Source organism: Corvus hawaiiensis, chromosome 7, assembly GCF_020740725.1.
Source record: "Corvus hawaiiensis isolate bCorHaw1 chromosome 7, bCorHaw1.pri.cur, whole genome shotgun sequence".
In the NCBI taxonomy this organism is placed as follows: Eukaryota; Metazoa; Chordata; class Aves; order Passeriformes; family Corvidae; genus Corvus; species Corvus hawaiiensis.
Genome location: NC_063219.1, coordinates 39,163,851 through 39,182,768, shown reverse-complemented (window position 1 = coordinate 39,182,768; position 18,918 = coordinate 39,163,851). Strand labels below are relative to the sequence as shown.

The window sequence follows — 18,918 nt, the reverse complement described above, 5'->3', positions numbered from 1 at the left end:
ACTTTGAAGTGAGCTCTTTCCTGTGTTTACAGTCACTGTCAGGAATTCAGATGGAAAGCAGGAGCTGGGATCAGCAGTCACTCAGGGGACTCATTAGTTAATTAGTCAAGGGTCTAAACCAAGATTTAAATCATGAAGCACACATTGAAATAATCTGGAATTATATAATCTGTGTGCATAATTATGAGTTGATATTAGAGGTATCCCTGCTTTGGGATTGGCACTGTTCCTGCTTTGGGATTGGCAGTATTCCTGGTTTGGAACTGGCACTATTCCTGGTTTGGGATTTGTACTGTTCCTGGTTTGGGACTGGCACTATTCCTAGTTTAGAGTTGGTACTATCCCTGCTTTGGGACTGGCGCTGTTCCTGCTTTGGGACTGGCACAATTCCTGGTTTGTGGCTGTGAATCTGGAGCTGCTGAAGCTGTTGCACCCCTTTGCTGTGATCCATTGCTGTGTTCCCCTGCAGAAGGAGTACAAGAAAGCCTTGGAGCTGGAGATCCGCGGGAAGGGCCTGAGCGAGCTGGCCCTGGAGACGCCGGATTTTGTGAGGGCCAAGAACGCCACCGACATCGCCAGCCAGGTCTGTGGCACCCCCCGACTCCCTGAGCTCTTTTTAAAGGAAAATGGAGATTTTTCTGGTTCAACCCAGTGCAAGTTGTTGTGCAGAGATGATCGAGGCACCTAAACGTGAGCTTTGCCCGACAGATCAAATACAAACAATTGGCAGAAATGGAGAAAGCCAACTACACCAGTGTTGTTGATACTCCAGAGATTATTCATGCCCAGCAGGTCAAGAACCTTTCCAGCCAGGTATCTTGAGTGAAGCAATTAATCCTGCTCCTGTGGGAATCCAGGAAATACTAATTGAGCACCCAAATAACCACCTCTCACAACGTTCAGGAGGCACCAGGGAACAAACCTCTCCAGAGCTCTGGAATTCTATGGCAATAATCAAATTAATTTTACTACTGTACCAAGTGACACAATAATTTCTCTTGCTTTGCAAAGCTAATTCTTTTTTAAGCAGATTCTTCTTAATTTCCTACTCCTAAATAACCTGCTGTCTAAAATAAACCTTGCACACAGGCGTAATCTCAGTTTGTATCAGACAGAGAACTCACATCTCCACAAAGATGGGCGCTGTTCAACAATCAATAACTCTAGTTTGTTTATTGCTGGTTTTGTGTTTTCTATTTTTAATCCATTTGGGCTTTTCCATCAGAAAAAATACAAGGAAGATGCAGAGAAAGACATGCCCTACTATGTGCCTGTGGCTGACACACCAGAAATGCAGCGAGTCCGAGAGAATCAGAAGAACTTCAGCATGGTAAGTACAGAAATTTAAAAAAAAATAGATATATTTTTTATCTTCAAAGGAAACTGAGTGAATTTGTACAGCACAAAGTTAACATCTGACATTTTCCCTTTTCACAGCTTCAATATCAGTCAGACCTACAGAACAGTAAAGGAAAGGTCACAGTGGTACAGGACACCCCAGAAATTCTGAGGGTGAAGGAGAACCAGAAGAATTTCAGCTCGGTATGGTCACCTCTGTCTTCACTTCTCAGCCCAAAAAACAGAGTTTAATATCTTTAATAAAATTACAATTTTTTGGTGCTTCTCCTACAGATAACAGTACATTTAGTTGGGCTTTACAAGGTGCTTTTCCCTGCTGTTTTTGTGGGGTGATTGGCTTCTTTCACAGGCACAGCTGTGATAGAGTTAATCCCTCCTGTCATTAAATTAATATCATTATTGTCCCTTTTCCTTTGTGCTGTTCCCATGCCAGTCCCTCCCTGTCCCTCCTCGTGCTCTGTGTGCCTGAGTCGTTGCCCAGTTCCTGTTGCCACAAAGTGCCTCAGGTCTCCTGTGGCATTTTGCCTCCAGCACCATTAGCAAAGTACAAAGTGGAAAATCTTTGTATAAATCAAATTAGAGCAAATAATAACCTTCAATCCTAAAATTAGCCCCCAAGTGTTTTGATTATGGAATCATGGAATGGTTGGAAGGGACCTAAAGCTTGTCTTCTTCCATCCTGCCATGGGCAGGGACTCCTTCCACTATCCCAGGAATATCCCACTGAAATATATTTGATAATTTGACTTATTGTAGAAATAATTTTCTACTTAAAATGCATTAAATATAAAAAAATCAGCTTTTTTTTTTCCACAAATGGTGCTCACTTTGGACACCTTCAGAGAGGCAGTGACCAGAGTGGATCCTCTGGCTCTCAGCTGCTCTGTTGTGTCCAAATTCAGTGTCTGGGAGCAAGAATGTTGTGTTTTGGATGCTTAACCTTGTTGTCTTCATTCTAAATGTTAAGATTTTGTATAAAGAAGATATTGGAACTGGAACTACAATTGAAAAGACCCCAGAGATGCAGAGGGTTAAACGAACCCAGGATAATATCAGCTCGGTACACAAGAATTGGTTTTTGATACTCACTCTACCACTGCTAATTCAACTTGAAATAATACTTTTTTTTAATATTTTTTTCTTTTCTTTACATCTTGCTAACAGTGGTTTGGCAATAACCCACCCAGTTAAGGGTGACTTCCTGAAAGTTTTTGCCCATCCTCGTTACTTTAACAGCAACCTCTCTAATGATTAACATCCCATTTCTTACTTACAACCCATTTCTAAACCATGAAGCTCTTGCTGTCATTTTGAGCTCATCCCAGATACAGTTTGGACAGGATAAAAACCCATTTATGTTGAGAGGGATGTGTTGAAATATCTATTTCAACCCTGGGGCTCAGCTTTAGGATGAGTTGAGTTTTGAGTATTCCACATGATGAAGATTCCACCACCTGTTCCAGGGTGGGACCATCTCCCAGGAAAAAGTGTTTTACTCTGCTCAGACTGAATTTTCTGGTGATGGTTTTCTAGTTTGTTTTGTCCTGGCAAACTTTGGTGTTATCTAAAAGGTCACAGTACTCTAAAATTGGAATAATTATACTTATTAATTTTATTTTGAAGCTCCTAAACCTCCTCCATGCTTTTTTTGAATGCTGTTGTCATTTAGTGTCAGGCACTAACTCTGCAGCCAGTTTGTTCATGCAGAATGTGTTCAGTATGTTAAAAATGTTCTTGTGAAAGGCTTTTTTTGTTGTTACCCAAAGCAGAAATGCTTTGGTCACTGCTGAAATGCTGTGAGATGATTCTCACCCTTGTTAAATATGAGGGATTTTCACAGATCCCAAATTCTCCTTTGGTTGGTAGAAAGGCCAAATAGTATCAGGTTCTAAGGAATTTACCTGGTTTTATAAACCCCTTTCAGTGCCATTCCCAGTGACTCAACAGCTGAAGTTGCCTTGTCACAGATTCCTTGGGAAGGTGAGGGGAAGGTGTTGAATTCCATGAGATCCTTTAAACTTCCCCTCTGCACGAGATCAGGATAAAGCTCTTTATGCACCATGGAATGCTTTCCTGTCAATCCTTTCCTTTCCCTAATTCCTGTGCCCTTGCAGGTGAAGTACAAGGAGAGCATTGGGAAAGGAACTCCCATTCCCGACCTGCCGGAGGTGAAGCGCGTCAAGGAGACCCAGAAGCACATCAGCTCGGTAATGTCCCTGCTCCTGCCCCATCCACAGCCCTGCTCCAGCCTTTTATTGTTGGGAAGGCACCAGCTCTCCCAAATCCCTGTGGCCAGCAGCAGGAAATTGAAATACCTGGATTTTACAGGAATTATCCCACATCGGTCACTGCCTGTGTTCCTTCTGTGACCGTTTCTAAACACAGAGCTAGAAACTAGAATTACCCAGGTTATGTGTTAAAGTTTGTCTGGGAAAGAAAGGATCAGGGAGACAGAACTTTGTGGAAAAAACCCACAACAATTGGAGCCTTTTTGTGTGACAGTTATAAGGGAAAACAAAACCTTCCCCTATCCAGTCAAGTGTAGATTTTACTTGTGTTTCACAGCTCACTTTTGCACCACTGAGTTGTTTTTCCAAATGATTCCTCATTTTTTCTGGCCTTTTCCATAGGTTCTTTTCCCTTGCTGTGATCGCTTTATTTTTGTATTTGTTTCAATGACATCAAGCAGTGAAATTTTTTTTTGTTGGTTTGTTTTGGTACAAGGATTTTACTATTTGCAAGAAGAGCTGTGAGTGCACTTGTCAGGTGTTCTGTTCCCACATGGTTGGGGTTATTCCATAAGCATCTGCTTTCATGAAAAATACAATTTTTTAAAAATCAAATCATTACAGGTTGAATTAAACCTCATAACATGAGTGCTGATACTCAGTTGGTTTTGTTTCCTAGGCATTTAACCCAAAGTAAAGCAGTGGTGCAAACAAACAGAAATGAAAATGAATAAAGCCCACAATGAAGTCTTTGTGTGTTGAACAATTGCAGAAAAGGTTAAACTGTTTATTAATCCCATAAAGAAATGCTGACTGCCTGAAAAGTAATTCTGTTATATTTCCTAAACTAAGATAAAAAATAAAATGCCCCTCTCCAGGTTGGGTCAGGGGAATATTTGTGTCCTTTAAATGAAGGCACATTGAAGGCAAATTACTCTGAGCTGGTGACTGTGCTGATAAAGACACTGAGTAATGTGAATTGTGCCCTTATTTCTGTATAATCCCAGTTTGTAATCCCAGTAAACAGGTCAGAGGTGTCTCCAAAGGTGGTCTCACCCCGCTGGTGCTTGTGTCCCACAGGTGTTGTACAAGGAGGAGCTGGGCACAGGCACCCCCACGCCTGTGACCCCAGAAATGGAGCGAGTCAAACGCAACCAGGAGCAGATTAGCTCGGTATTTACACCTTGGAGGAGTTATAACAACATCTGTGTTGTTATAATCCTGTGCTCATAACATCCTAACCTTGTTCTTCCTCAGGGGTTTAGTTCTGGCTTTGCCCTGGCAGGATTTTAACTCATTGATCTTCCACTGTTTGTGCTTTTGGGGGATTTTCACCTTGATGTGCTTTTCTTCTAAGAACAAACCTGCCTGATAATAATACTGGCATTTCCTGAACTAAGCTGGGCAGCAGAACATCCCTTTGGAGCTGTGGTGTTTCTCCCCATGTCTGTTTTACCCTGGGCCTTTATCTCCTCTCTGCAGTCACCTATTGACAGAATAATCCACCACAGCCTCTTCCTTAATCTTTGCCTCTGGAACACGTGTGCCATGAATCCCAAGTGATCCTAACACTAAACATAATCCCATAAACGGTGGGATTTGGTGGGTTTGGCCTGTGCTGAGTGGGGTTTTTGTGGCAATGCTGTTGTCCCTCACAGGTGTTGTACAAGGAGGGTTTAGGGGCTGGCACTGCGACGCCGGTGACGCCGGAGATGGAGCGAGTCCGACGGAACCAGGAGCACATTAGCTCGGTACTGAGGGATAAACCACACCTTCCTCCCCTTCCAAACCCAACCCCAACCCCCTTTAAGTCTTCCATGTCACATTCCTTCAATCCTTGGGTGAGCTGTGAGCAACTCTTCCTTAATCAAACCACCAAAGCCCTGTCAGGATCCTGATGTTTGCATTTTCCCCTCAATTTCATCCATGCTGTTGTTCCAGCTGGGAGATTCTAACCTCACTAATTAAAGCACTGGAGCGGGGCCTTCTTTTGCTTCCCAAGGAAATATTAATTGTGGGAGCAGTGTCACTGCTCCTCAGGAGCAGAGTCCACCCTTGCAGCACCTCCAGGCTCACCTCTGCCAATGGAAAATGGACTCAACCCTTCCCGAGTCACGGGATCAGGGAGTGGTTTGGGTTGGAAGCACTGAGATGTCTCTGCCTGTTCCTGCTGTGCTGGGGCTCTCCTGTGTCCCAAGGTCTTTGTGAGGAGCCCGGGTGGCATTCCCAGGTCACAGCAGTGAGGGAGCATCAGGAACATTCGGTGTAGATGGGAAAATTGCTGTAGGAGTGAAGTCCTGTCTGGAATTCCTACTCCTGGCACATCCACTCAGATGAGCACTGTGCCGCCACTTCGTTCTCTATTTCTGTTTCCATTTGTGACCCATTTGGGTTCACTCTGCCCCAATCCCACCAGGAATTCAGTTCTGGCAGAAATCCCTGGGACAGTGACAGGCACTTCCCTGGCTTGGGCTCCCTGCAGCTCCCTCAGCCTGGCTGGAACTCTGAGGCAAAGCTGCCACATCTGGAGCTGGAGTAGGGAAAACCCTTTGCCAGGGGATTTTCAGGAGCCTGGGAACATTCCAGCAGCTCTGGCCTGGGTGGGATGACAGCAACATTACCTGGTTATTTTTATTAAGGTTTTTTTTGCTGGGTTTTGACCAAGGCTAGAAAAACTCTATTTTTCACACTTCGCAGTTTCACGATATTCAATTATTTCTCTTCTCTCTCTCCTCCCTGTCCTCCCCTTTCCTTTCCTTCCCTTTCATTTTATTTTATTTTTATTTTATTACTCCGTGCTGCCCACAGGTGTTGTACAAGGAGGGGCTGGGGGTTGGCACCCCAGTTCCTGTCACTCCTGAGATGGAGAGGGTCAAACGCAACCAGGAGAACTTTAGCTCGGTATCTTTTTATCCTTTCAGAAAAAACCCAGTTCCCTGTAGCTATTTAACACCTGCAAACTTTAAATCCTCTCAAATTAACTTATAAAAAAATCCCCTTTCTGCTGTTATGTTTTTAGGTATGATATTTTATATACTTATGTTTGAAAATATTTTTCTTATGATTTTAACACTTGTTGCTTCATGTGCATTATTTTTTTTCCTGAAGTTTAAGCTATTTTGTATTTTTAAACATCATTTTTCTTTAATTTGCTGACTTCCCATCCTGTAATACTTTGTTCCTCCACTGCAGCCTCTCCAAGCAGTAGGATGTGTATTCCCAGCTGTCCCTTCCTCTGAATTTATCACATTTAATAACTGATTTACGCTCCCTAATTTTTGCTGCTTTCTAGTACATTTAGTGGGCATAAAATTCCGTGAATTCCCTTCATAAAGTGCAGATTTTTTCTGGCTTTACCTCTTTTTGACTGCCCTGTTGCCCCACAGGTGTTGTACAAGGAGGAGCTGGGGACAGGAACCCCCACCCCTGTCACTCCTGAGATTGAGAGGGTCAAACGCAATCAAGAAAACTTTAGCTCGGTATTTTTTCATTTCAAAAGCCAAAAAATTTCCCTTTTAATCTGTTTTAAAATAATCTTAACCCCAGAATAACTGATTGACACAAGACCATCCCATTCCTTATGTTTTGCCCTTTTTCCTTTGTAATCACTGCCTTATTTTGATTCAATCCATCCCACTGGTGAGTTTAGATTCCTTCCTCCCATCTTTTTCCTGACATATTTTTTCTGATCTGCTTTTCCTTTTATTAATCTCTTCAATCCTTGATTCTTTCCCCCCCTGGTTTTCCCATGTATAAAATGTCAGCTCTTCAGTGCCTGACCCAACTGCGTGGCCGTGCCCTGAGCTCTGATCCCTGAGCCTGCTGGGCTGGGTGTGGGATGGGGAAACCAACTGCACTTGGTGCCTGGATTCCTCCTGGGTTGCATTTGGTGCCTTTTCCCTTGGGAATTGTTGCAGGGGGACGCTGGCAGTGCTCTGGGGGTGTTGGCAGGGTTGGAATGTGTGGAAAAGGTGAGGGAAGAGCCTTGGAAAACAGGAGAGCACTAGGAATTATATGTGTGTAAGGTAGAAAATTATAGACTGATTGATATATAGATTGATATATTTTATGTATTATACAACTATATAATACATAAAATAAATAATAATATCTCTAATAAGGAATATATCTATAATGAATAATAATTAATATATAAATATATACTTTTTTCCTAATAGCCCACCTAAATCCACCTCCCTTCAGCCTCGGCCATATCAGAGTTTTAAATTAGTTTTTATTTCTAGGGATTTTTAACCCCGGATGTGTCAGAAGCCCCTCTCTGCTGGGCTGATGCTTTTGGTGCTGCTTTGATTCTGTTTTTTCCCCGTTGCCCCACAGGTGTTGTACAAGGAGGAGCTGGGGACAGGAACCCCCACCCCTGTCACTCCTGAGATTGAGAGGGTCAAACGCAATCAAGAAAACTTTAGCTCGGTATTTTTTCATTTCAAAAGCCAAAAAATTTCCCTTTTAATCTGTTTTAAAATAATCTTAACCCCAGAATAACTGATTGACACAAGACCATCCCATTCCTTGTGTTTTGCCCTTTTTCCTTTGTAATCACTGCCTTATTTTGATTCAATCCATCCCACTGGTGAGTTCAGATTCCTTCCTCCCATCTTTTTCCTGACATATTTTTTCTGATCTGCTTTTCCTTTTATTAATCACTTCAATCCTTGATTCTTTCCCCCCCTGGTTTTCCCATGTATAAAATGTCAGCTCTTCAGTGCCTGACCCAACTGCGTGGCCGTGCCCTGAGCTCTGATCCCTGAGCCTGCTGGGCTGGGTGTGGGATGGGGAAACCAACTGCACTTGGTGCCTGGATTCCTCCTGGGTTGCATTTGGTGCCTTTTCCCTTGGGAATTGTTGCAGGGGGACGCTGGCAGTGCTCTGGGGGTGTTGGCAGGGTTGGAATGTGTGGAAAAGGTGAGGGAAGAGCCTTGGAAAACAGGAGAGCACTAGGAATTATATGTGTGTAAGGTAGAAAATTATAGATTGATTGATATATAGATTGATATATTTTATGTATTATATAATTATAAAATACATAAAATAAATAATATCTATAATAAGGAATATATATGTAATGAATAATAATTAATATATAAATATATACTTTTTTCCTAATAGCCCACCTAAATCGACCTCCCTTCAGCCTCGGCCATATCAGAGTTTTAAATTAGTTTTTATTTCTGGGGATTTTTAACCCCGGATGTGTCAGGAGCCCCTCTCTGCTGGGCTGATGCTTTTGGTGCTGCTTTGATTCTGTTTTTTCCCCGTTGCCCCACAGGTGTTGTACAAGGAGGAGCTGGGGACAGGAACCCCCACCCCTGTCACTCCTGAGATTGAGAGGGTCAAACGCAATCAAGAAAACTTTAGCTCGGTATTTTTTTAATTTCAAAAGCCAAAAAATTTCCCTTTTAATCTGTTTTAAAATAATCTTAACCCCAGAATAATTGACTGTCACAAGACCATCCCATTCCTTGTGTTTTGCCATTTTTCCTTTGTAATCACTGCCTTATTTTGATTCAATCCATCCCACTGGTGAGTTTAGATTCCTTCCTCCCATCTTTTTCCTGACATATTTTTTCTGATCTGCTTTTCCTTTTATTAATCTCTTCAATCCTTGATTCTTTCCCCCCCTGGTTTTCCCATGTATAAAATGTCAGCTCTTCAGTGCCTGACCCAACTGCGTGGCCGTGCCCTGAGCTCTGATCCCTGAGCCTGCTGGGCTGGGTGTGGGATGGGGAAACCAACTGCACTTGGTGCCTGGATTCCTCCTGGGTTGCATTTGGTGCCTTTTCCCTTGGGAATTGTTGCAGGGGGACGCTGGCAGTGCTCTGGGGGTGTTGGCAGGGTTGGAATGTGTGGAAAAGGTGAGGGAAGAGCCTTGGAAAACAGGAGAGCACTAGGAATTATATGTGTGTAAGGTAGAAAATTATAGATTGATATATATATATATAGATTGATATATTTTATGTATTGTATAATTATAAAATACATAAAATAAATAATATCTATAATAAGGAATATATATGTAATGAATAATAATTAATATATAAATATATACTTTTTTCCTAATAGCCCACCTAAATCGACCTCCCTTCAGCCTCGGCCATATCAGAGTTTTAAATTAGTTTTTATTTCTGGGGATTTTTAACCCCAGATGTGTCAGGAGCCCCTCTCTGCTGGGCTGATGCTTTTGGTGCTGCTTTGATTCTGTTTTTTCCCCGTTGCCCCACAGGTGTTGTACAAGGAGGAGCTGGGGACAGGAACCCCCACCCCTGTCACTCCTGAGATTGAGAGGGTCAAACGCAATCAAGAAAACTTTAGCTCGGTATTTTTTTAATTTCAAAAGCAAAAAAAAAAAAAAAAAAAAATCCCTCTTAATCGATTTTAAAATACTTTTTAACCCACACAACAATATTCTTGTTTCCTTATAATCGACTTACCCAAAAAATAATAGCCTGCTCCCTCTCAGGTTTTTTTTCCTCCATAATTATTACTTACATTGTTCTTATTCCCTTTTTTTAATTACATCATTTTAGTAATTGAATTCTACCTTTTAGAGTGTGATTACTTTTTTTTTTAACTCTTAAAAAAACCCACCCCGTTTTCCTTAGTTATTCCCAAGGATCCTTTTTTTAACTCTTAAAAATCCACCTTGTTTCCTTTATTTAGTCTCAGCCTTTCTCTTTTTTTAACTCTTAGAAATCCACCCTGTTTTCCTTGTTTAGTCCCACCTTCAGTGTTGTTCCATGCAGTGAATTTCCCCCTGATTTTCCTCATTTTATACACGAGCACTAAACCTTGGCTGGCTGGGGCGGGCTCAGTGGGATCTGCTGTGCTGGGAGAGGAACCACAACTGCTTTATTTGGTACTTTTTTGCTGCTTTCACAGCTTTCATTGCTCAGTTTTGTGTCCAGGTGCTGAGCAGTGTCGGTGGTTTGGAGCAGGATTTCACTTCTCTCTTCCATCCCAAACTTTCTCTCCAAGCGAAGGCTCCGTGTCCCGGTTTTTTCCCCATCCCTGACCTCGCCCTTGTTATCCCGCAGGTTCTGTACCGGGAGGAGCTGGGCACGGGCACCCCAATCCCGGTCACTCCCGAGCTGGAGAGGGTCAAACGCAACCAGGAGCACCTGAGCTCGGTATTGTGTGGAGGAGGAGTTTTCCCTTTAACTCCACTCAACCAAAATCCTTAACCTTTGTTAAAACGGCACCAAAATTCCTCTTTTTCTTCCATATAATCAACTGATAATCACATCCTCTCTTCCTCACTGTGTTTTCCAACGTTACTGACCTCCCACTTCTTCACTGATGCAATTATTTACAAATATTTACGTTGTTCTAAATATTTTTAACTCTTTTGTTCCCTGTTCCAACTTCCTTTTTCCTTTCTATGTGGGGTTTTTTTATGTATAAAATTTTGATGCCTTGTTTCAACCGTGGAAGAGGGAGGAGGGTGTGACTTCCCAGGAGGCTGCAGTGGGGGTCTGAAAGCTCCCATTGCCCAGGAAATTTTGGATTTAATGATTTTTGAGTTACTGATGCTTTTGGACGGTCTCTTGTTGTGCAGGTGTTGTACAAAGAGAGCGTGGGGACAGGGACCCCCACTCCTGTCACCCCCGAGATGGAGAGGGTCAAACGCAACCAGGAGATTTGCAGCTCGGTACTTTGCCAAGAGCAACACTTCCCTTTAACTCTTTAAACGCGGAGTTAAATCCTTTTAACTCTTTCGAAGCACTTTTTAACCGTTTGGAGAAGTGGCTTTGTCCCCAGGTAACGCTGGCCCTGCTCTAAAGCAGCGCAGAGCAGGGCTCACTTCTCACTCGTGGCTTTCTCAGGTTGAAATGTTAACTTGGTTCAGTTGATCTTGGTTTTAAGAGCGATTTTAATGTCCTGTTCTAATCCTAAACCCGCTCAAACTCCTCTCCTTTCCTCTGCAGTGCTGACATTTATTTAAAAGCAGTTAATTGAATTTTCTGGCCGTGCTCAGCCCCTCCGGTGGGATTTTGTGCTCTTTGATGCAGTACTTACACCATTTATCACCAGTAGTTCAAGCCAGCCTGCCAAACTACTTCTCTACTAAAACAGTGCCCAGGACCCGCTTTAAAAACACCTGGGAAACTAAATCCAAGGGAAAAGAAACGTGTCGGGAGATCTGTTTCTTGACTGTCCCTTTCTCTGGCTCCTTTCTCTCGCCTCACAGGTGTTGTATAAGGAAAACATAGGGAAAGCCACCCCCACCCCCGTCACTCCCGAGATGGAGAGAGTCAAACGCAATCAAGAGATCATCAGCTCGGTACTTCCACCAGGAAACGTTCCTGAAGATCGGAGTGAAGTGTTTAACCCGGCTGGAGCATCAGCACCCCGTGCTTATTAACCCCTTAAATGACTGTGCCCCGAGGCCCCGCCCCGCGCTCGCACACAAACGGCACCAGCTGCTCTTTAACGCTGCCCCAGGCAGGCGCTGACTAGGAAATGATCCCTTTGGGGATGGATGATGTTCTCCTGCTGAATTTTTGAACCCTTTCTCACTCCACCTGTGCTTTGATGCCAATGATTGCAGCCAGGGCGGGTTCCTGCATCCCAGATTAATGGCAACGCTCCAATTCCTCCTCCTGTGCCACAGCTCGTAACTCCGTGAAACGACTCCAAAGCTGTTTTGTGTGTTCTGCTTTTTGGTGTTTTTTTGTTTTTCTTTTCCTCTTTAATGACCTTTGGATATTCCCTTGTATCCTGTAGGTTTTGTACAAGGAAAATGTGGGGAAGGTGACCCCAACCCCCATCACCCCCGAGATGGAGAGAGTCAAACGCAACCAAGAGATCATTAGCTCGGTACCTTCCCAGAGATTTCTGGCTTCCTTTGTGCTTAAACTTAATCAAGTAACAGCCTAACTCCCACCCAGAGCTGGTTTTAAATTAAAAATAGATGTTATTTCTTTTTTTCTGCACATTAATTGCTCCTTCTAAACCCAAATTACTCCAGTCTTAACGGTGTGATCCAGAATTTTAGGCCTTTTTTACAACTTGGTTTGTGAATTTGGGGGCTCTATCCAGACCATCTCAAGAGCTTGGATCCCTTGCTGGGGATCAGGGAATGTTTGGGTTGGAAGGGACATAAAGCTCACTTCATTCCCTTACCTTCCACTAGCCCAGGCTTTCCAGGGATATTCAGGTTTCTCTCTGTGTTCAGTGTTTCACCTTTCATGGGATTTTCAGGTGGATTTGACTTCAGGGAAAAACACCCATCCCTGACACCATTATTGGGGCAGTGTGGCAACAAAACTTCCCCCTCCCTCCCAAAAAGATCAGGAGCTGCTTCAAGTATAGATAAAAAAGCAGATAAAACATTTCTGGACCAGCTTTGTAGGGCCAGAGGCACTTCCTGAGCCTCTGGAGCCACCCTACACCTGGATAGAGCCCTTAACCACGAATGCCAGCTTTCCTCTCCACTCCCTGTTCCTCACCCCTCCTGCAGCACTAAACGTTTGATGTTTTGAAATCTGGTAACAAAGTAATAATTTGGGTTCCACCCCTCGTGCTTTGGGGTTGTTGAAGACGCCGGGTCCCTGTTCTGTGTCCCGCAGGTGTTGTACAAAGAGAACGTGGGGCAGGCGACCCCCACGCCGGTCACTCCCGAGATGGAGCGAGTCAAACGCACCCAGGAGCAGATTAGCTCGGTATTTTCCCAGGAAAACTCTTCCCAAACCTCCCACTGCAGTGGTTAACACCAGAGGATGTCATAGAGCTCTTCTCAATAACCTCACTCTGCCTGGTTTTATTTAACCCTCTAATTTTTTTTTTCTCTAAAAAGTCACCTCTGAAGTACTGTGGCTTTAAAGGGTTTTTTTGTCACTTAACTCGTTAATTCGATTTCTCCTGACTTTTTTTTTTCTTTCCTAACGGCTGGTGTGGAGTCTAAAAGCAGTAACATCCCAGTTGTGGAGTTGTGCCTTGGTGACTGGGTTCTTTTGTGGTCTGTAGGTTGCATACAGGGAAGGTTTAGGGAAGGCCACTCCCAGCCCGCTCACTCCGGAGATGGAAAGAGTCAAGCGGAACCAGGAACAAATCAGCTCGGTACTGAAAGCACAGCCAAGCACCTTGTGTCAAAAATAACCATCCTGAGCCAAACTCCACCTAATTCAGCCTTATCTTCCCAGTTTTCCTTATTTTTGCCTATTTTCCCTTTGATTTTTTTTTTTTTTTTTTTTTTTACCTTTTGCCAATAACTTTTCAGCTGCTTTGTTTCCTGAGATCTTTCCCACTCTGCAGGGCTGAGTTTGCTTGAACACTAACCCCACTCCCAGGAACAGCTGGAATTCTTCCAGTCTGAGCTGTGTCCACGTGTCTGTGCCCTGCAGGTGCTGTACAAGGAGCAAATGGCCAAGGGAACTCCGACCCCACTGACCCCAGAGATGGAGAGAGCCAAGCGCAACCAGGAGAACATCAGCTCGGTGGGTGCTGCTCGGGGAGGGAAAACACAGGAAAAGAACATTACATCCCTGAAATCCTCACTCAGATGGGAGAGATTTGGAAGGATATTGGAACCATCGGGAATTCTTTAACACTTCCTGGTGCAATCAAGTATTTCTATGGTGAACTGGGTTAGTTTGGGGTTTTTAAACAGTTAAATTTCAAATTACTGCCATAATACTCTGGGATGTATAAAATGATGGTTCTTCTGTAACAGTCTCATAAAAAAATGTGTAAGATCATCTGGGACTGGCCCTTCTTTGCCAAGCTGGTGCTCCAGACGTAAATCCTGTCCTCCTCCCCCGGCAGGTTCTTTACTCTGACAGCTTCCGGAAGCAAGTCCAAGGAAAAGCCGCCTACGTCCTGGACACCCCGGAGATGCGGCGCGTGCGGGAGACCCAGAAACACATCTCCACTGTAAGAGCACTTCCAGAGGTGTCCTTACCCTGGGAGGGGAGTGAGATAGAAAAATAACCCAGGCTGGCAGCAAGGACAGTGTGTCCTGCCAGGTTCGGTTATCCAAGTCCCAAGTTTGGGATTAGGCTCTCTCAAGAATGGGAAAGCCAAAGTTCAGGAGCTCCCTGTTGGAAATGCCCCCGAGGGAAGCAGGAATCACAATCATTTGGAATTGCAGGTGAAGTACCACGAGGACTTTGAGAAGAGCAAAGGGAGCTTCACGCCCGTGGTCACCGACCCCATCACGGAGCGTGTGAAGAAGAACATGCAGGACTTCAGTGACATCAGCTACAGGGGCATCCAGAGGAGGGTGGTGGAGATGGAGCGGAAACGCGTGGACCAGGACCAGGAGAACATCACCGGTGAGGAGACCTGGGCACATCTGTTACACAAGCACAGCTGGAGGAGGGGTGTAACTTCAGCTCAGCCACATCAATTCAAATTCATCATCACTTGGAGATGTTCTCATCCACGTCCTTTTGGAAAATACTCTCTCACAGCAGCTGTAAAGCACCTGTGACCTGCTGTCCCCACACTTAAAATGTCACACTGGCCTTACTTCTATTTTTAACTTCATCTCTAATTCACAGAGAAATGTCTTGCTGTAGATTGATTGTCAAAAAGCGAAATCTGTGCTATAGAATTGAGCAGCCCTAATTTATAAAATAAGGGTGATTTTTCAAACAATCCCTAACTGGTTTGGGGTGGAGAGACCTTAAAACTCATCCAGTTCCACCCTGCCATGGGCAGGGACACCTTCCACTATCCCAGGGTGCTCCAAGCCCCAGTGTCCAACCTGGCCTTGGCCACTCCCAGGGCTGGGGAGGACACAGCTCCTGTTCTGCTGGCCAGGCCAGCCTGTGCTGCTCAGGCTTTCCCAGAGCTGGCCAAGCTCCAGCCTCTCCTCAGGAAGTGCTGTTTTCCTGCAGGGCTCCGGGTATGGAGAACCAACCCCGGCTCCGTCTTTGACTACGACCCTGCTGAGGACAACATCCAGTCCCGGAGCCTGCACATGATCTCAGGTGTGTCAGGCTCCACCGGGGCACAGTGGGATTTAAACTCCTGTAGAAGTGTGGTTTGGGGGCCAAACAGAGCTGAGACTTTACAAGTGACACAGGGAACAGAGGAGAAATTGACTGTAGCTGCTCCTCACCAGTGTAACTTATATTCAAAAAATACATTATTAATCTTCCTCTCATAAAATGATCCAACAGAGGCAGGAGGAGGATTGTTTATATGACCCACAGCTGCCATGATACAACATATGCTTCCTTTTGAGATTATTCAAAGTGCTGTTCTCAGTTACCTTTCTTTTAACTCCTGCCTGACAGGAAAAATACCTGGAGGGTAGAAAAGTCTTGGGGATGGCTCAGAGCTGTGTCAGGAAGGAAAGCACAGGATAGTGAGAATAAAAATTTTGGAAGCAGCTAGGACTAAGAAGAAAGAGGCTGGAGAAAGGATAAGAATATTGTGGATATTGAGTAAAATTTCAGTGTGGTATCCATGGAATGCTGGGAAATCCCACTAGGGAACCATGAAACGACACTGCGATCATGGAAAAAGTTGAGCTTAGCAGGGCTGGGTTCTGTGAGCTCTCAGCTCCGGGGCTGGTGACTGTCCCTGCTGTCCCCCTGTCCCCGCAGTCCAGGCGCAGCGCCGCAGCCGCGAGCACTCGCGCTCCGCCAGCGCCCTGAGCATCAGCGGCGCCGCCGACGAGAAATCCGAGCCCTCGGACGGCACCGACCAGCGCCTGTCCTACTACAGCAACGGGGGCTTCTTCAGCGCCACGGCCACAGGTACGGGGACACCCTGTGGGGACAGGCGGGACCCCAGCTGCTCGTGGGACTGCGCTCAGCAATTCCCAGAGCCGGGAAAAGCCTCATCTCCAAAGGGCTGGGTTGTGCTCAAGCAACAGCTGTAAATGTGCATTTTAAACTGCCTTTGGCCCAGCCCAGCGGCCTGTATCCGGAACAGCTCTATCACAATTCCTTAAAAAACACCAGGAACTCTCTTCTCCCTTTGCAGTGGGCTACAAGCAGGTGAAGACCATTGAGTTGCCACAGCAACGCTCGTCCTCAGTCGCCACGCAGCAAACCACGGTGTCCTCGGTGCCTTCCCACCCTTCCACTGCTGGGGTGAGTAACCCTGATTGCTCCCTGCGGTGGGGAGACAGCCCCAGGAGACAATGTGGCTGCCTGCAGGGGTCACAGCCCACGGGGAGCACTAATTAATAGCGTTAATCCAAGACTGAGTTGGTAACATTCCCATCCACGGGGCTGAAGCTCTGTATGAAAGCAGGTGAAGGTGTAACAGTGACTGAAGGGGGACAGACCCTCCCCTGTGCCTGGAAACACTGAATTAGCAGTTGGAAACTCTGAATGAGCTCTTCTTCCTACTTAACACTTGAAAATTTAGGAGTGGGAAGAAGTGCTCATTCAGAGATTGCCTCGGGAGCAGGTGCTGGACAGTGGGAATGGCACTGCCTCCAAAAATTGCTGGGAGGTAACAACTTAAAAGTTACAGCTGGAGCTGATGCTGCTCAACCCTCAGTCAGCATCACCAGCAGCCCCAGGGTTGTGGCACTCAGGTACCAAGGTGCTCAGGGAGGGAGAAGCAGCCAGGACATTTGAAGGAGCAGCCAGACCCTGCTGTGACGCCAATTCCAAATCCTGGCTGTCGGCGTTTGACCCTGTCCCCTCTGGCTCTGGCAGGAGACATTCCAGGTCATGTCAGGGTTTGACCATATCCCTTGGTGTCCCCTGTGTCCTGCAGAAGAGGTTCTGTCCCCTGTCAGGGTTTGACCACGTCCTCAGTGTCCCTGCAGAAGGCATTAAGAGCCACGTCCCGGTTTGATCGTGTCCTTTTTGTCCCATGTCAGGGTGTGACCGTGTCCCTTTTGTCTCCTCTGTGTCCCAAGACAGGGCCATGTAAGGCTTTGACCAGGTCCCTTTGTGTCCCCGAAGCCATTGTGTGTCCTGTCAGGCTTTGACCATGGCCCTTGTGTCCCTGCAGAAGACGTTCCGGGCCATGTACGACTACACGGCGGCCGACGCGGACGAGGTGTCCTTCAAGGACGGGGACACCATCGTCAACGTGCAGGCCATCGACGAGGGCTGGATGTACGGCACGGTCCAGAGGACCGGCAAGACCGGGATGCTCCCGGCCAACTACGTGGAGGCCGTGTGAGCCCAGCCTGCCCCAGGGCTGGGACACCTCCCCCAGGGCCTCCTGTCCCTGGGAACCACAACAGGAATAACTGCAGAGCAAGATCCACCTGGAGTATCTCACAAGGTTCGGTGAAGTACCTCTAAGCACATCCTGCCTTTCTCCCCGTGCAAAAAACTCCCAACTGTTGTCTGGAATTTCAAACATTTCATCACACTCTGTAATGAGACACTACACAACTCAGCATCTCCAAAATTCTGTTACTAAAGACTAACACACACTTTGCTTTATTCATTCTCCCCCAAAGAGAGAATTTTTCTGGGCTGTTCTAAAATGTTTGAATCTCTTCACTTCCTTTTCCATATAAGCCACGTTTAAGCTTTGTATTTCAAACCAATTTGGGGAGGGAAAAGCAACCACCCCTCCCCCTCCTGCTTGCTGAGCTCTCATGAATGTGTTGTCCTGCAACTGTTCTGGGGGCAAAAGCTGTGATTTCTTGTAAATTAGTGATGAATAAAGCTGAGGTTTCTGCAGTATGGATGGATTCACTGGTGCTGGAAGCAGGGACTGATCCCAAAAACTGGCTTTGCTGAGGAAACTTGGCTGAGGGAGGGAAGGACTTGGATCTGGACAGGTTATTTCACACCTGAACATCATTTTTTGCTTCATCTACTGCAGCACCTGGTACCAGCCACTCCCCAGGAAAGAAGGGAATAAAATTCCTTGGATACTGTGTCTAAGATAAGCCTAAATCCAAGTTAACAGCAGGAGCTGTAGCATTACCCCTGAGGAGTTCATAGCTCAGAGGGAATTCCCAGCACAGCCAGCCTGAAGGGAAATGCCCTTCCCAAGGCAGGACTCGGGACTGGCAGCACTGGGAGTTGGGATTAAAACCCTTTCCATGTGTGAGGAACATCCTTACCTGTGCAGGGCAGGGGCTGTAAAGCTGAGCACTCCTAAGGAGGCAGATCTGGAACCACATTAACATTTTCAGGAAAACAAAAAAAGCCCCAGAGAACTGTTCCTGTTACAGCTCCAGGCTGTTTGTCTTGTCCCCTTTCTCCATGAGACACAAACAGAGCAAAAAATAGAGTTTGAACACCACATCCCAGCCTGTCCTCAAGGACCTGCTCCTACCTTACAGCAGCAGTGATGACATTCCAAGGTCCCTCCCAGTCTTGGGAATCCACATTTGAGAGGAAGCTGAAGAGAGAAAAAAAGCCAGAACCACCAAACC

The 18,918-nt window shown here is 45.6% G+C and overlaps 1 protein-coding gene across 5 annotated transcripts in view; it reads left to right on the top strand.

Annotated features, from left to right (window-relative positions):
• Positions 1–18,217, top strand: part of NEB (nebulin) — a 105,000-nt gene extending 86,783 nt beyond the window's left edge. Inside the window, exons 136-161 of one of the 5 annotated variants that reach the window (XM_048308731.1) lie at positions 470–583; positions 709–813; positions 1,226–1,330; positions 1,438–1,542; positions 2,327–2,419; positions 3,474–3,566; positions 4,668–4,760; positions 5,246–5,338; positions 6,396–6,488; positions 6,974–7,066; positions 7,926–8,018; positions 8,875–8,967; positions 9,829–9,921; positions 10,640–10,732; positions 11,161–11,253; positions 11,794–11,886; positions 12,330–12,422; positions 13,175–13,267; positions 13,572–13,664; positions 13,949–14,041; positions 14,370–14,477; positions 14,695–14,878; positions 15,446–15,538; positions 16,160–16,312; positions 16,542–16,651; positions 17,529–18,217. In XM_048308731.1, coding sequence (XP_048164688.1) covers positions 470–583; positions 709–813; positions 1,226–1,330; positions 1,438–1,542; positions 2,327–2,419; positions 3,474–3,566; positions 4,668–4,760; positions 5,246–5,338; positions 6,396–6,488; positions 6,974–7,066; positions 7,926–8,018; positions 8,875–8,967; positions 9,829–9,921; positions 10,640–10,732; positions 11,161–11,253; positions 11,794–11,886; positions 12,330–12,422; positions 13,175–13,267; positions 13,572–13,664; positions 13,949–14,041; positions 14,370–14,477; positions 14,695–14,878; positions 15,446–15,538; positions 16,160–16,312; positions 16,542–16,651; positions 17,529–17,702 — 2,739 coding nt within the window. In that variant the 3' untranslated portion in view covers positions 17,703–18,217. The remainder of the gene's footprint in view (positions 1–469; positions 584–708; positions 814–1,225; positions 1,331–1,437; positions 1,543–2,326; positions 2,420–3,473; positions 3,567–4,667; positions 4,761–5,245; positions 5,339–6,395; positions 6,489–6,973; positions 7,067–7,925; positions 8,019–8,874; positions 8,968–9,828; positions 9,922–10,639; positions 10,733–11,160; positions 11,254–11,793; positions 11,887–12,329; positions 12,423–13,174; positions 13,268–13,571; positions 13,665–13,948; positions 14,042–14,369; positions 14,478–14,694; positions 14,879–15,445; positions 15,539–16,159; positions 16,313–16,541; positions 16,652–17,528) is intronic. The other 4 variants (XM_048308732.1, XM_048308733.1, XM_048308734.1 and 1 more) reach the window with 4 other exon arrangements.
• The last annotated feature ends 701 nt before the right edge of the window (positions 18,218–18,918 follow it).